Raw genomic sequence first — 15,511 nt, forward strand, 5'->3', positions numbered from 1 at the left:
TTGCATAACATATTCATTTTAATATGAATCACCAGAATGTTCATCCAAAAATGAAAATTAGCTGTAAATGTAGTCCCTCTAAGGCCATCCAAGATGTAGATGAGTCAGATTTGGAGAAATGTAGCATTCCATCGCTTGCTCACCAATGGATCCTCTGCAGTGAATGGGTGCCGTCAGAATGAGAGTCCAAACAGCTGATAAAAACATCACAATAATCCACAGGTAATACACACCACTGCAGTCCATCGGTTAATATCTTGAGAAGACAAAAGCTGAAACAAATCCATCATCGAGATGTTTTTAACTAAAATACCAGTCCATAATTCATAATAACATGCACTTCCTCCAGTGAAAAAGTGGTCTGGTCTGAATCAGGAGAGAAATCTGCACAGATCAAGTACAAAACCAATCTGTGGCTGGATTTTTCTGTGAGGGACAACAGGAGATGGACGTTTTCACTGGAGGAAGCATTATTATGGATTATGGACTTTTGGCCAGAAGTGACAGTTTAGAGTTAACACATACACTGCTTTTGTGTTCTCAAGACATTAACTGATAGACTGGAGTGGTGTGGATTATTGTGATGTTTTTATCAGCTGTTTGGGCTCTCATTCACTGCAGACGGCACCCATTCACTGCAGAGGATCCATTGCTGAACAAGTGATGTAATGCTACATTTCTCCAAATCTGATGAAGAAACAAACTTATCTACACTCTCAGAAATAAAGGTACAAAAGCTGTCACTGGGGCGGTACCTTATCAAAAGGTACATTTTTGTACCTATTAGGTTCAAATATGTACACTTTAAATACTAATATGTACCTTTAAGGTACCAAAATGGACCCTTTAGATACAAACATGTACCTTATGAAAAGGAACCGGCCCAGTGACAGCTTTACCTTTATTTCTGAGAGTGTATAGTACATCTTGGATGACTACATTAATTTTTATTTTTGGGTGAATTGTTTTTTTTTTTTTTTTTTTTTTTTTTGTGCCATTTAATTTAATCACTCTTTATAATACCGCACTGTTACAGAAAGTAGAGTGAGAGCCATTCAATAATTGTGTTTTTACAATGGAAAGACACTCTCATACACAAACATATTTACCCACAAATACCTGCTTAAGCGTTGTAGCTTGGGATTTGTCTGATTTCTGACAGGGTAATCCTTTTAAACCTTCTCTTAATTCATGGTTGTTTAGCGTGCTTTCCTCAAACATGTTCTGTTTTGCCGCTGTGAATTGTTCAGCTGCTGATTTAAGATGGAAATACTCTCTGTGTGAGTTGGGATTACTTTCGTTTGGCTCACAGGGAAGGCTTGTGTTTTTTGGATAGTCCTTTCTCTTGGTCTGACACGTCGCTCTGAAGCAGGCTGTGATAGATGACTGCTGTCGTTCTTCTGTCACACTAATCGAGCTGGAAGCCTCTTTAGATATCAGATGCGAGTGTGATTTAAGTGTGCTGTTGATCAGAGCATCAATGAATGGATTGAGGAGGTGATTAGACTCGATGGGTCTCTGCTATAATTCTCTTATCATCTACTCCAGAGGTTCTGCTTTCTTCCTGTAAGTGGCTGCAAGTCAGTAAGGACTCTTGTCACCTCAACTCCTTGCAAACTCAAGTGATAGTAATTATGCTGACATATTATGTCTCCTAGGGCCACTCCTGGCCTTTGACTCTTAATAGTCTGTATTATAGGACACTGCTAACAAAAACAACATTTTTCATGCAGTTTTTTTTTTTTTTAAGTTTTATTCTATGTAAACATGCATAAAGGTGATATAAGCCAAAATTTATATAATTGTATTTGGTATAGTTTTGGTTTTACATTTTTATGGAAACATATTTAAAACACTGAAATAATGGCAGACCTATCAAAAATTAATTCTCTTTTCTTTTCTTTTCTTTCCTTTTTTTTTTTTTGAACGGTAGCTAATGAACATGGATGAAACAACTTTAAGACGTTAAAGGTAAATATAAAACATTAAGGCCTGGTTTCACCGACAGGGCTTAGACTAAGCCAGGATTAGGTCATAGTTCAATTAGGACATTTAAGTCATTTTTATAAACATGCTTAGAAAAAAACATTACTGGCGAGTATATATTTAAAGGCACTGATATATTTTAAGAACAGTCAGTGCAAGTTTATTTCAGTTGAAACAACTCAGACTTTTAGTCTAGGACTAGGCTTAAGCCTTGTCTGTAAAACCAGGGGTAAATGTAATAATTTGCATTAGCAACTAAGACAAATCAGTTTCATTCAGTGAAGGATTCATCAGACTAATTCAAATCAGTAACATCAATGATAATGATTCACTAAAATAATTAAATCACGTTGTTCCACACATCCAGTCTGTATTTACAATTATTTACATTTTACTAAGCTCCACTAGAAAAAAAAGAAGAAAAACAACTTGTATCTTTCAGACGGAATTAGTAATATCATTTCAGTAGAGTCAAATGTTGATGATTCAGATACCACTTTAGTTTCATTCAGTGAAGGATTCTTCAGACTAATTCAAACATCAATTAAAATGATTCACTAAAAGAACCGGTTCAAGTGAGTCATTTATTGATCCATACAGCCCAAAAATGCTGGGTTGTTTCAACATTTGACGGAAAACATTTACATTAGTAATAATTGGTATTTCAGTGAGTCAGATGTTGATTCAGTAATTACAATATTTTATATTTTATGAACTTTCAGTAGCCAAGAAATAAAGAGTTATTTGAAGTTCATTGAAGGATTCATACCAGTGAAAATAATTAATTTAATGTGAATCAGACTACATAGCGCTGTTGTGTTTGTTTTGGCGTGTTTGTCGCGAGGACTGGACAACTCAAACTTATATTAGGTCTTTTTATCTTATCATATTCAGTTCAAAGTCAGAATGCAAACTATCTTTCATAACTATCATTCATAATATGGTTTCTTTTGCCTGCGCTTGAGATTTAGCGCCTCAGAAAGCTCTGGCATAATCACCAAAGAATGGATACTCGCATATTAATTCCGGTTGATGTATTTTTTTCGGGTAAATCGCTTTTACCACCCACACCTGCATCAGATGGATATCTTTCTTTATTATTATCTGTGGATAAAAATGAGATGTTTTGCAGAATATCAAATCTGGTCTTTTCAGTACAACACAGTAATACTGTTACACAAGCCTGTAAAAATATAAAAACACTATGAAAGTAGTTCACGTGACTTGTGTGCTGTATTATTAGTCTTTTGAAGTAAAACATTTTCTTTTATGGTGTGCTTTTTCAAACCTGGTTATTTTACTGAAGCATTGCATAAATGTTCTGAAAAGTTGTTGTGTTTCCATGGAAGGATATTAATGTTTACATTTTTTGATGTTGAACTGTACCTTTAAATAATGTCAGACTTGTACCTTAAATTTGATCTGAGTGACTTAAAATGCAATCATTTTGAGATTTGATTTGATTTGCTTTGCAATGGGAAAAACAATTCAGAGTGGTCTTACTGAGAAAAGTTCATGTTGCACAATTGCTATTATTCACACGCTCTTCATAAATCAATAGCCTCCTTTGACTCGAGCAGCGGGAAACATTGTCTAAAAGTGCTTAATAGCGGTCTGCCCTCTCTGCCCTGGCCACAGAGATCTTGGCAGTTTCCCCGCAGCAGGAAAGCACTGCGGCGTTGAATACGAGTCACTGAGCGACACGGCCAGAGGTCACGGCCGCATGGATTCCAGAAAATACACTCTTTGAGATGTGAATGTACTTTAAAGCGGTCATGCATTTTTATTATTTAATTTTCTTCTGAAGGACCATTTATTGTGGCAGAACAGGAACAGTTTGGTTTTACGTGACTATTTTCTATACTCTTTCTGACCCTCAGAAATTGAGTTTTTGAAAAAATATTGAGCCCTAAATTTAAGATTGATGTATTTGAATTGCATATAATATTTCCATCCATTTGTCAGTCATGCATAAATGCAACAGGTAAGATTTCTGCACTAAAAAAAAACAAAAAAAAAACCATGGCATAGTTTATTATTAACTATTTGAATTTATTTGATTTTGACATTTATTCCGAATGCATTTATTCAAATTGCTTGGAGTCAGCAGAAATCTGTTCATTGTGAAAACTAAATTCATTCAGCTGAAAAGTATGAAAATTGTTAAAATATGGCTATAGGTGTGGAACAAGCAATATTCAGTTTGCTTAAATGTATGAGATTTGAACAGATTGGATTTATTGATGATAAATATGTAAACCTGATTATTGTGTTTTTGAAACGCATTGTTTATTACCGAAATCTGATCCGTTTCATTTATCTGACAAATATGCATCACATTCAGTTTATTGTTTGTTAAAACTGTGTAATTCAAATGGATGGAAATTTTACATTTTAATTTTTAAGTTTTGGCCTAGGTAGTACAATTAACTGCTTCATCTCAAACCTTAAGGGAAATTTTGATTCCTCATAATTTGGCCCCTTTAAAATATTTTATTTTGTTGTTTTCCTCTAATATGAACTAGCAATGGTTCTCAACTACGATTTAGGTAAAAACAGCCTTGAAGTATGAACATGACCTTGTTATATCACCATACAGCATGCTGGAAAATGTTTTCCTCAATTGCTAATCTCATTTGTAATGTTTCTATGACACAAAGATGAGTTTCTTAATTTTGTTTGTTTCCTGCAGAATGGAGAGGCGTCTCTGTTCGAGGTGAACATCCGTTACGTTGGCGGACTTCTCTCTGCGTACTACCTGACGGGAACTGAGGTAAGATTCAATCTCATCTGTTCTTCTCGCTTAAGTTTGACTCATTTTAATGTAATTAGTTGGAACAGGAGTTCATGTTTAAGTTACAGTGAGATAACGTATGCGTGGTTCATCTGAAACGGGCCAAGTTTTGAATCCCGAGGGCATCATATTAAAGTCGAAAATGAAATAAAGGCGACACTCAGAGTCGTGAGTCAGCCTAATGGACATTGATTTTCAGTCAGAATTAGTCAAAGAGGAAGACAGATGCTCTGTGTTTCCTGAGTCCATCCATCTGTGTTTATAGGTCTGTGTCAGATGTAGACACACGTGCTACATATACACATCAGATGAGTCGTTTTGATGTTTCATTGAGCACTGAGATGCTCAATATAGACATATTTGTTTGAGAGATGGGAGCATGTAGTAGGAATAAAATGTCATTCTCCATCATTTTTATTAGATATTTATTTTTAGAACCAGTACTGATGCCGTTTATCTGTATGGTCAATAACAGATATGCAGAACCGATATTTATTTACTGTTTTACTTGTTTTTGTTTAATTTCATCTTCATGTCACAACAATAAAAACATAGCATTTTTGAATTAAAACAACTGAAGCAGCAGCAACATTAATACAAAAGGTGAAATAAATTGACGACAGTCTAATGTTTTTAAATGGAGAACATTAATAAATGTGAAAAGTTTTTGTAGTTCCTCTTTGGATAAAAGCCTCTGCTAAATGCATAAATGTAAAAATGTCAAGGGAGGCTATTAACGTTGCATAAATGTAATCATAAGTTGAAAATATTGGTAAAATATGTGTAAAACTGATTATCGGTTGATCACTTTGAGCTTTCTTCAGAGTTCTAGTCATATAGTTACTGTATTTTTACTCCAAACTGTTGGCTGTCATAAACCCTAGTTATTTGGAAAATGAACTCTGAAGAATTTGACAGACTTTGAAGGTTTATTCAAACATTATATAACTGAGACATCAATAACAATAAAAAAAATTAATGCATGTATATAATGCAAATATAGTACTTAAAATGGTACTAAAATGCTCTTCTCTAGAATTGATTATTTTTTAATTGTTTTTTATGCTTTACATTAACATGTATTTTATTTTTTGTGGTAAATTTATTGGTAAATAATTGAGTGTAACTTCAGCACATTCGAGCAGATTATTTTATTAGGATGACCAGACAGTCTGTATTTAATGTTTGGTCCATTTCATCTTCGTATCTCAATAAAAACACAGCATTTTTATTATAACAACTGCAGCAGCAACAATAATATAAATAATAGGCAAAATAAATTGACAAAGTCTAATGTTCTCAAATGGAGTAATATGAAGGGAGACTACCACCTTTGCATAAAAGAAATCATTAGTTGAAAATATCTGTAAAAATGTTGGTTAAACCGATTATCGGTTGATCTCAAATTCACTTTGAGCTTTCTTTAGCTGAATTGAATTAGCTAAGGTTCTTTTTCATTCCTTTTTTGTGCTTTACATATACATTTATTAAATTTTTGGGTAATTTGACAGTTGCCTGGATAGACTATAACTTCAGCACATCTGAGCATATAGTTTGTATGTAATTTAACTGTTACATTCATCTCTGATGGATGTGGACATAAACAGGATCTGGTTATGATGCTTCTGCTTTAGTTCTGCACTTCACTGGAAGTGTGCATGAGTTTCTGCCTCCGTCTCTCACTGTTGATGGAGTTTGTTGTCCACGTCTCTGATAAATCTCTCAGGAGAGCTCAGCAGTCTGCAGTGATCTATCCCTGCATTCATGTACACTGGGAATCCATTATGCATGTGTGTTCAGGATGTTGATTTATCTCATCCGACTCCTTCCCTGAGTTTCCGGGGGTTACACCCCATGCAGACAAGGGCGGGAGATTGGAAAACCCACTTTTTGCGAAACGGCCACGATGGTGAGGCATGCGTAAATCACGCCGACAGCATGAGGTAGGAGCTTTCAGAGAAATATCACAGGGCTCCAGCTGCAGCTCACAGCATGATTTACAGCTGCAGAGCTCCATTTCTTCAAAGCAAAGAGCTGCTCTTGTTGTGATAGCCGATAAAATTGCTTTCTCTCTCTAGGCTAAACATCATGACATAACCGTCGCTATTGTCTCGGTCCTGGATGTTAGTTGTCCTTGACTCTAAAACACTAACTTCAGTCAGCCTGGGACTTCTGTAATAATATACACGTTCTATTAATGTTTTTTATTTTGAATATCCAAAGTTTAACCATTTTTTTAAGGATGCATGATGAAGTTATTGATGTATATTAAAAATATATTATTTTTTTCCTTCATTTATTTATTATCCCTTAACAATGACCATTTTTATTTAGTTAGTTTTGATCTTGGACAACCTGAATATATTGTATAAGGGAATTTTAAAAGTGTGATGTCTAGACATTGACAAGTCATGGAAGTTAAAATCTTAAGTTATTTTATTTATTTATTTTTTTGAATTAGTATAATTTATATATTTATTTTGTCAAGCTCTAAAGTAATTAATAGAGTAGACATGTGTAGGTAAAAATATTATTACAAAATATAATTATTTCTAAAGAAAATTATATTTCAATTTTTTAAATAAATCAATTTTAGCGTTATTTCTGTTTTTATTTTATGTTTAGTTTGTAGTGATTTCTTTATCTTATTTCTTTATTTTTGTTTTATAGTTTATTATAATTTTTTTATGATTTGTCATTAAAATATTATAGCATTATATAAGCCATTTATCAGTTGTCAGTTTTAAAATAATTGCATCCCTACTGTTTGTAAATTAAAGTATAAAATTAATTGTTGCAGTAGCCATTGACATCCATCTGGCTCATGTGAACAATACATTTTCCATTTTATTTCGTTTTTAAAGGTCATTTTGGGCATACTGCAAATGTTTGCTGGAATTTACTCACCCATGAGAAAAAGTCCATCCCTATACTGGCAAACATTTTATTGTCATTTATTAAAATAATAAAACGTAATGTTATCATTTGTCATCATTTTGTGAATGAATAACAGTGTAATGCAATGTAATGTTCATCCCATTATTCCGGCTTCATATTAATGTCTCTACATCAGCGTTCATTACACACTCGGCTGCTCAGTAAAGGTGACCTAAATTGTATTTTCTTCATATGCATGTACTTTACATCCAGCAAAACTCATTTGAAGGTTCACATCTTTTGTATCATGCATCTATATGACTGTAAAAACCAGTGAATTTATGCAAACTACTCAAAAACGACAGACTGGGCTGTAATTTCCCACTCTGTAAATTGTCCCTACACACCATGGCTGCAGATGAATGTCTTCTTCCACTCACCAACAGAACATCAGTCAGCTGTATCGCCCTCGTTAGTATGAAACTGAAGGGCGTTATATTATCTCTGCACTTGTGCTAATTTACTGTAAGATCCCGCAGATATGCCAGGTGACCCGAATGAAGTAAAACTGCCATTTTCATTCATCAGTCGCTTGGCTTGATGCACATCTATGCGTAATTGACCCAGTAGTGTAGAACAGATTGTATTGTTATAATTAGCAACTGGCATAGACTAATGATCTATTGTTTGTGTCTTTGCATGTTTATGTCAGTGTCCAGTACAAAATATCATTATTTTCTTTATCAGTATTTTTGTCTAAAAACAACTTAACATCCTTAAAAGTATATTGCATAAGCTATTTGTTGATTGTTTAGCAAATTTTAAGCCCAGAGAAATATGAAATATGTCAGACACAATTGATGAAGTATTTGTATTAATGCTAAATTTGTTCAAATAAATAAAATAATTAACTGAAAATATTTTTCACTTAAAATAAAACTATCTACACTGTAAAAAAAAAAAAAAAGTTTAAAAGTAAAATGTAAAATTTCAGTCTTCCTACTTTAAAAAATAGTTTAATTTAATGTTACATACTATTAATTGTAAGACTGTATTAATGTTAAAAATTTGTTCAAATAACTATTTTTTTTCACCTAAACTATTTAAAACCAAATATATGAATATATTTTACAAGAAAACAATATTTTAGTGTTGCTACTTCAAAATTTCATTTTTAATTTACTATTACGTGCTATTTTTGTAACTTTGTGAAATTGAATAGAAATTGCTGAGTGTGAATTATTTTGCCACCATTTTTTTCAGTGCAACTTGGATGCATTAATACTGTAATATTGTACAATTATAATAAAATATATACATTATAGATTCATTATAGAGCAGCTTCATTGAATTGAATAGAAGCATAAACAATCGTATTGAATTTTGCACAGAAAGGTACATTCTTGTTCTGACAAGTTTTTTATCATTATGATTTTCCCAACTTTCCAGGAGGACTTAAATGCAACATAATGCCACACCAGCTTCATGTTTTGATGATTTAGCTCTTTGATTCTAGCTCAACAGCTAGGAGGTTAGCGCCATCCTCGTCTATAAGCTATTTATTTGAGCGATTGGATTATTAAAGCCTGTCCTCTCTGCACCTGCAGTATCTTGAAATATTCTGCATATAACCATTACGTCAAAAGCCTATAGCCTATTTTTCTGAGGAACTGCCTGAAGATCAAATCACTGCTGACTGAAGGGTATTAGCTTGTGTCTCTTCGTCATTTATTCACCTCTGTCAGCCCGTGGGATCCGTCTTTACATAAATGTTTTATCAGTCGAGCTGCAGCGATCATATCAAACCATTCAGGATGTCAGATTGACCTGAATAAACATCATTCACGGTTGATTCTCCTGCCGTGAATCAGCTGCTGCATTATTGATACAGTCATTAAATTCACACATACCTGTTCAATTTAGCCTTGTCTTTCTTTTCCGCGGCTTTATTTACATTTCCCTGTTGGTATAACCGCATGTCAACCTGCATTTATTTCCAACCTCCTGCCAGTGTATTCCAGAAATCCTGCCAGAATGCATTTAAAAAGGCCTGCAGGCCATGCATGTTTTGTTTTTTCCTCTACTATATTTCACAAAATCAGCTTTTTGTAAAAACATGGAAGCAGATCGCTATAATCACCCCAAAAAACCAGCTGGATATTCAGAATGAGCTCAATTTAATCTCTGGATGTAATTTTGAGATGGAGCGTGTGATACGGTGTGTCATATTCAAACCGTTCTGAGGAAAAATGGCTGCTAACAAGATCTGTGACTCTTCAGTTTAACCTGGCTGGTAGGAAATGACAGAAAATGAACTCATTGCTCTTTGACAGGTGGAACGAAATCTCTGAACGCCTGTTATTGTGCTTAATGAAGTTACACATTTCCTGGTTCATGTTACTGAAAGTTCTTGCTTCTAGTTTTGCAGCAAGAACAGAATGTTTCACAATGTTGCAATTAGGTTACATCACAGTGCATGATTTTTAAAACATTCTAAAAACCAAGAGCTTCAGTTTATGTATTTAGGTTAAGAACTTGGAACTTTGAGAAAAGTTACATTTCACAAACAGTTCACGTCTCAATCTGCACATCTTGCTGATTAGACATTTTCTTAAAGCAAAATATGATTTCTCATTTCTTCTTTCTTTGATTTTAGGTTGAAAAATGTTCTTGAGAGGTTTTATGAGATTCACCCTACAGTGACAGACAAAAGATTATACAACAGACATTTATAGGGCCCTATGATCTCAGTTTTATTTTCCATTTTAATTGTTCATGTCTAATATGAAATGTATACAATTTCACTTTTTTTTATCATGGATTCCAGTGTATATATATATATTGGTGAGCTATTCCTTCAAGTAGTAAGGTATGAGATGTAATTTAATCACAGCTAATGGGAGTTGTCGTCATCTTTATCCATCTGCATTGGCAGGATGCAAGTTTCAGGCATACAGAGAGTCAAAAGCATTCCAGATTGGACTTCTCTCATTATTATAAAGATGGTCATAAGATGTTCGATCGCCTCTGCAGAAAATGCTGTTTATTAGCTAAAGGACATTGCTTTAAATAATGAGAGCGCTATCGATCCCAGAAGCCTGCGCTCGCAATCAATGCTTTTCCAGAAAGTTGAGCCTTCCTTCCGCAGAAGCGAGTTTGATGTTGATTTGTGGGTCTGGGCCGAAGGCGAGGCGCTCGGTCACCACTGCCCGTAAAATTCACGACAGCCGCGGGATCCAGGGTTATAGCATTTGTCCTCTACTGAACTTCCAGGCAGTTTTGTGGGGCTGCGTCCCGATTCACATACTAACCGTACTATATAGTGTGCAGGAATTACAATCACAGTTATTGAAAACATATTCAAGAAAACTTATTCTGCAGGCGTACAGATGGTATACTATATATATATATATATATATATATATATATATATAAATATAAATATATATAGGACCAATATTTGGATGCGTCTGTGGGTGTGTATTTTTTTTTTATATGAATTTAGATATTGTAACACCGTGGATCATCTGTCTAGAAAGGAAGAATATATTGAATATAAATAACACAGCTGCTGCTACACTTGGTTTAATTTTTTTTTTCTTTTTTTATGTATTCCCAGTTAAAACAAAGCAGGTGTTGAGGCAACAGATGCCCAAATGTTGCTCGCTCATATCTGAGTCCAAACTGCTCGTTATAAAGAGATAAAAGCGTAGGAAGGGCGGAAGAGGGTGAATTATTTTTGATCATGTCTTGTTTTGTCATGCCATGCAGAGAGTGTTCTGTGGATGTCGAGTGTGCTTTATTTAGAAACTCAGCAATTGAAGAACAACTTCATGCCAACTAGGGCCAATCAAAGCCACAGCAGAACTGTTGTGCCTCTCTGATCAACACACAGCAGTGAATCGTTACTGAATGAATCCATGGTTTTGAATGAATCAAGTGGGTCAATGATTCAGTGACTCATCAACACTCACTTGCGTCGCTTCTGAATGAATCGGTTGAATGAATGATTCAATGTCTCACTTATTAAGACAGTGACTTGTCGCCACCTACTGGAGATTTTAATTTTATATTTAGAACATAATTTTATAAAAAAATAATATTTATAAAAAAAAAATTCTAAAGCTACTTAATGTCTTAATGTAATGTTTATTCAGTGCTTTTCTCTAACATAATAATCACTTTAAATGGTCTTTTGGGGGGTAACTCAGATCAAATTAATGTGTACATCAGGTAATTAATTAATTAATCATGTAATTTGCAATCTGTGACATTCATTTGAAAATAATTTTTCCAGTCGTACATTTTGTAATAGAAGATTTCTTAAAAAATAAATTTAGGAGCACAGTTTCAAATGAAAACCATCCTTAAAGTAGAAATGCTGTGCTGCTGCACATTTAACAGGCTCACGATTTCCGAGAAGTTTCGATTTTCCCGCAATACAGCGCATTATTGTCAAGCGATTTGTCATATACTGTTGATGGGTTATGACACGGTTTACTTTATGGTGTTTATATTGCAATATGTTTTATATGGCTGTTAGATTGCATATTTTGTCCTTTTGAATAAGCAGCCTGCAATAGTAAAGCATATACTTTCAAACTAAGAGTGCTGGTGTATCTCGGGTTAGTTTATAAATAAAAGTCCTGCATTATGCATAACTTCTTTTATTATTGGAAATTTGTTTACACAAACTGTATCTGGGATTTAATTTAGGATAAACTCTAGTAGCATCTGTAAGAACGTTATTTAACACATTATTTATTACTAGTATCGGAACAATAAAAATGTAGTGTACTTTCTGGATTCTACTAAACTGAATAATTTTGCTTGCAAATGTCTCCTTATATCCCTTTATTAAAGAAAAACTCATTATTTAATCAACTTAAATTGATTTTTTTTACGCACCCCTAATTATTTTCATCTTTTGGGAAAGCGTTAAGCAACGGGTTAATTTATGCAAATGACTTGATCTGGTGACCAGCTGAGATGTATATGAGAAACCAAATGTTATATACATATGCATTGTATATCATATACATTTTGATAAATAACTCAAAATATGAGTTATCCAAACGTGCATCTAATGGTCATCAGAGATTCATATTTTCTCGTGTCCCATTTCTTCTGATTAACGTGCGTGTCCCTCAGGAATCCTGCGTAAATTACAGCAGAAATTTCTCTCTCGTTCACATTTAAGAATCTAATTGAGTGTGCGTGCTGCAACAACTATTAATTAAGCACATAAAAGCAGCGCGTTAATTTGCGAGAAAGGTTACAAGGCTGGGACGCCGCAATCAATTATATGCTAAATAATGAATAATATTGCACATTTGCTTCCCTCAAAATGACACGTAATTGCTTGCATCTTGCTTTTTCACTCTAAAGTGAGGAATGTCTGTTTGTGCAGGTGAATTAGTGCATTATTATGAAGCTTTCAACATTATGTATTCATTTAGTTTGTATGTGCATTCAACAACCAGTAAGATCAAATGGAGTTGGTGTAGCATCATTAGCTAATGGTTTGTCCTTTGAGTGGACAGTGAGGATATTTAGAAAGGCTCCCAGCGGGTACGGTGTTCAGGATAGATGGGCTGGTGCAGGATCTGTGCTGTAAATAGCTGTGGGTGACTGTAATGTATGGTTATGACGTGGTTTATGGTTGTGTTGGGTATTGGGCTTTGCGGTGAGAATGTCCCTCTGGCTGTATGGAGCTTTAGCGCTCTCCGATCAAGTCAGGGTGGAATTAGAGGAAAGAGCAAGAAAAATATTTATATTTGGTTAAATATAGTGGTTCTTTTGTCTACAGCAAACTGAATATTTAAGTGAATTTATAGAATGCAATCAGTGTTATTTATGTATAACCTATACTACTGCAATACTTATGAATTGGATTTTATTTAATTAAACATTTATTTATGATGGTGCAACATATCAGATTTTTTTTTCATCTAATATTTATATTTTGTTATTTTAGCTTTATTTAAATTAATGGAAATGTTTTTAATATTTTTAGTTAACTATTACAAAACTGAATGTTAAGTGAAAATATTATACAATTGTTTATGCAAAAAATAAGCATATTTATCCTCATAATTGTCATTTTTCGCAACATTATTCACTGTAAAAAAAAAAAAAAAAAAGTTGAGCCAACTTAAAAATTTTAAGGCAACCAGGTTCAGCAGATTTTTGAGTTTTCTCAACTTGTTGTTTTAAGTTTATACAACAAAAAGTTGAGAATCTCCTACAAAAATAAATTGAGAGAACTGAAAAATCTGCTTAAGCTGGTTGCCTTAATTTTTTTTTTTTTACAGTGTTGATATATTATTTAAGCATTTATTTATCATGGTACAACATTTCAAATTTTTGTTGATTTTCAAATTTTATGTTTTCCATCTAATATTAATATTTTGTTTTATTTTAGCTTTATTTAGTTAATGAAAAAGATTATAATAGTTTTATTTTTAGTCAACAATAACAAAACTAAATGTTAAGTGAAAATATTATAAAATTCTTTTTTACTTTATACAAAAAGTAAGCATATTTAATTTTAGCAGCATTATTATTTATCATGGAACAACTCGCATAATTTTCATAGATTTTTTTATTTATTTTTTTTCTCCATAAGATGGTAAGAAGTCTCGTTTGACATTTTAGGTTTCAGAAGGTGCTCATGAGCTGCACTTTTGCACATACAGCATTGATGCACTTTTGCAGAATCTGCACCAGCGTCTAGTCTATGCAGCGTCTGATCCTTGAGTTAGGAACAGAGTCTTTCTGTGACAGTTAGATGAACTTCATGCTGGATTGTGTTGCTGGAGGGAAATCAACTTCGCATTCGTAAAGGTTAAATATGTGGAAGGGAGCTACGGGTTTAGCAGCAGTCTCGTGGCACAGTTGCATTGCTCTTTTAAGGCTGACAAGGAAGGAAACTCCCTCCTCACCACATCTCGTGTTGTTTTGAAGCTCTTGTCTGACCCCTGTAGCTTCCTCGTTGGAGGCTTTCTCAGGGATCAGAGCAACTGTAATTGAAAGAGTGTCGCTCAATGAAATCAACTTCTGCAGCTCCATTTTTTCCTGTAGTTAAAGTGAGCTGGCTTTGATGTGTCGAGTCCTGCAGGGGAAGGAAAACCGGTGTTGTCTTCGATCATATAAATCAATGAGACCCCAACAGCTGTGTGCAATTTCTTAGTAATATTGCGGGGTTTTTTTCTTTCCTATCTCCTGGGCAACAACCTGTGGCCCTGGCCGTGCATTATGTAAAGAGTAACTTTTCATGTGCTTTACTTGTTCTGTCTTATCATATAATAATATATGTGGGAATGTTGCAGGTGGAGGCTATGCATTTGTTCACATGCACATGATTTTCAGGATGCATTTTTATGCATATTTTTACAGAATATAATATTCAATTATTGATCATAATTTGACATCATTCATGCAACAAGAGGAGAACAAATTTGTGCATTTGCAATACCGTTCTTACATAGATTGTCACATGCAATTAGCGTGAAAATGGATTAATAGCCCTGTTTTTGGTAAATCCCTGGTGACTCCTAGTGCATCGTTAAAGGAATAGTTCATCCAAAAATGAAAATTTGCTGCAAGTGTCCTCACCCTTCATCAGTTTCTTCATCAGATTTGTAGAAATGTAGCATTGCATCACTTGGGTGCAGTCAATGGGTGCCGTCAGAAACAATCCAAACAGCTGATCAAAACATCACAATAATCCACAAGTAATCCACACCACTCCAGTCATTTTGAGAAGTAAAAAGCTGCATGTTTGTAAGAAACAGTCCTCTCTCCATATTATAGCTTTCTCCAGTGAAAAGTGGTCTGGTCTGAATCAGGAGA

The 15,511-nt window shown here is 34.1% G+C and overlaps 1 protein-coding gene across 2 annotated transcripts in view; it reads left to right on the plus strand.

Annotated features, from left to right (window-relative positions):
- The window catches only part of LOC306878076 (mannosyl-oligosaccharide 1,2-alpha-mannosidase IA-like), a 224,818-nt gene that overhangs the window by 162,651 nt on the left and 46,656 nt on the right, over window positions 1–15,511 (plus strand). For both annotated transcript variants that reach the window (XM_079430174.1, XM_079430173.1), the window contains exon 4: window positions 4,679–4,759. In XM_079430174.1, coding sequence (XP_079286300.1) covers window positions 4,679–4,759 — 81 coding nt within the window. The remainder of the gene's footprint in view (window positions 1–4,678; window positions 4,760–15,511) is intronic.

The sequence above is a fragment of the Barbus barbus genome, assembly GCF_936440315.1.
Source record: "Barbus barbus genome assembly, chromosome: 12".
NCBI lineage: Eukaryota > Metazoa > Chordata > Actinopteri > Cypriniformes > Cyprinidae > Barbus > Barbus barbus.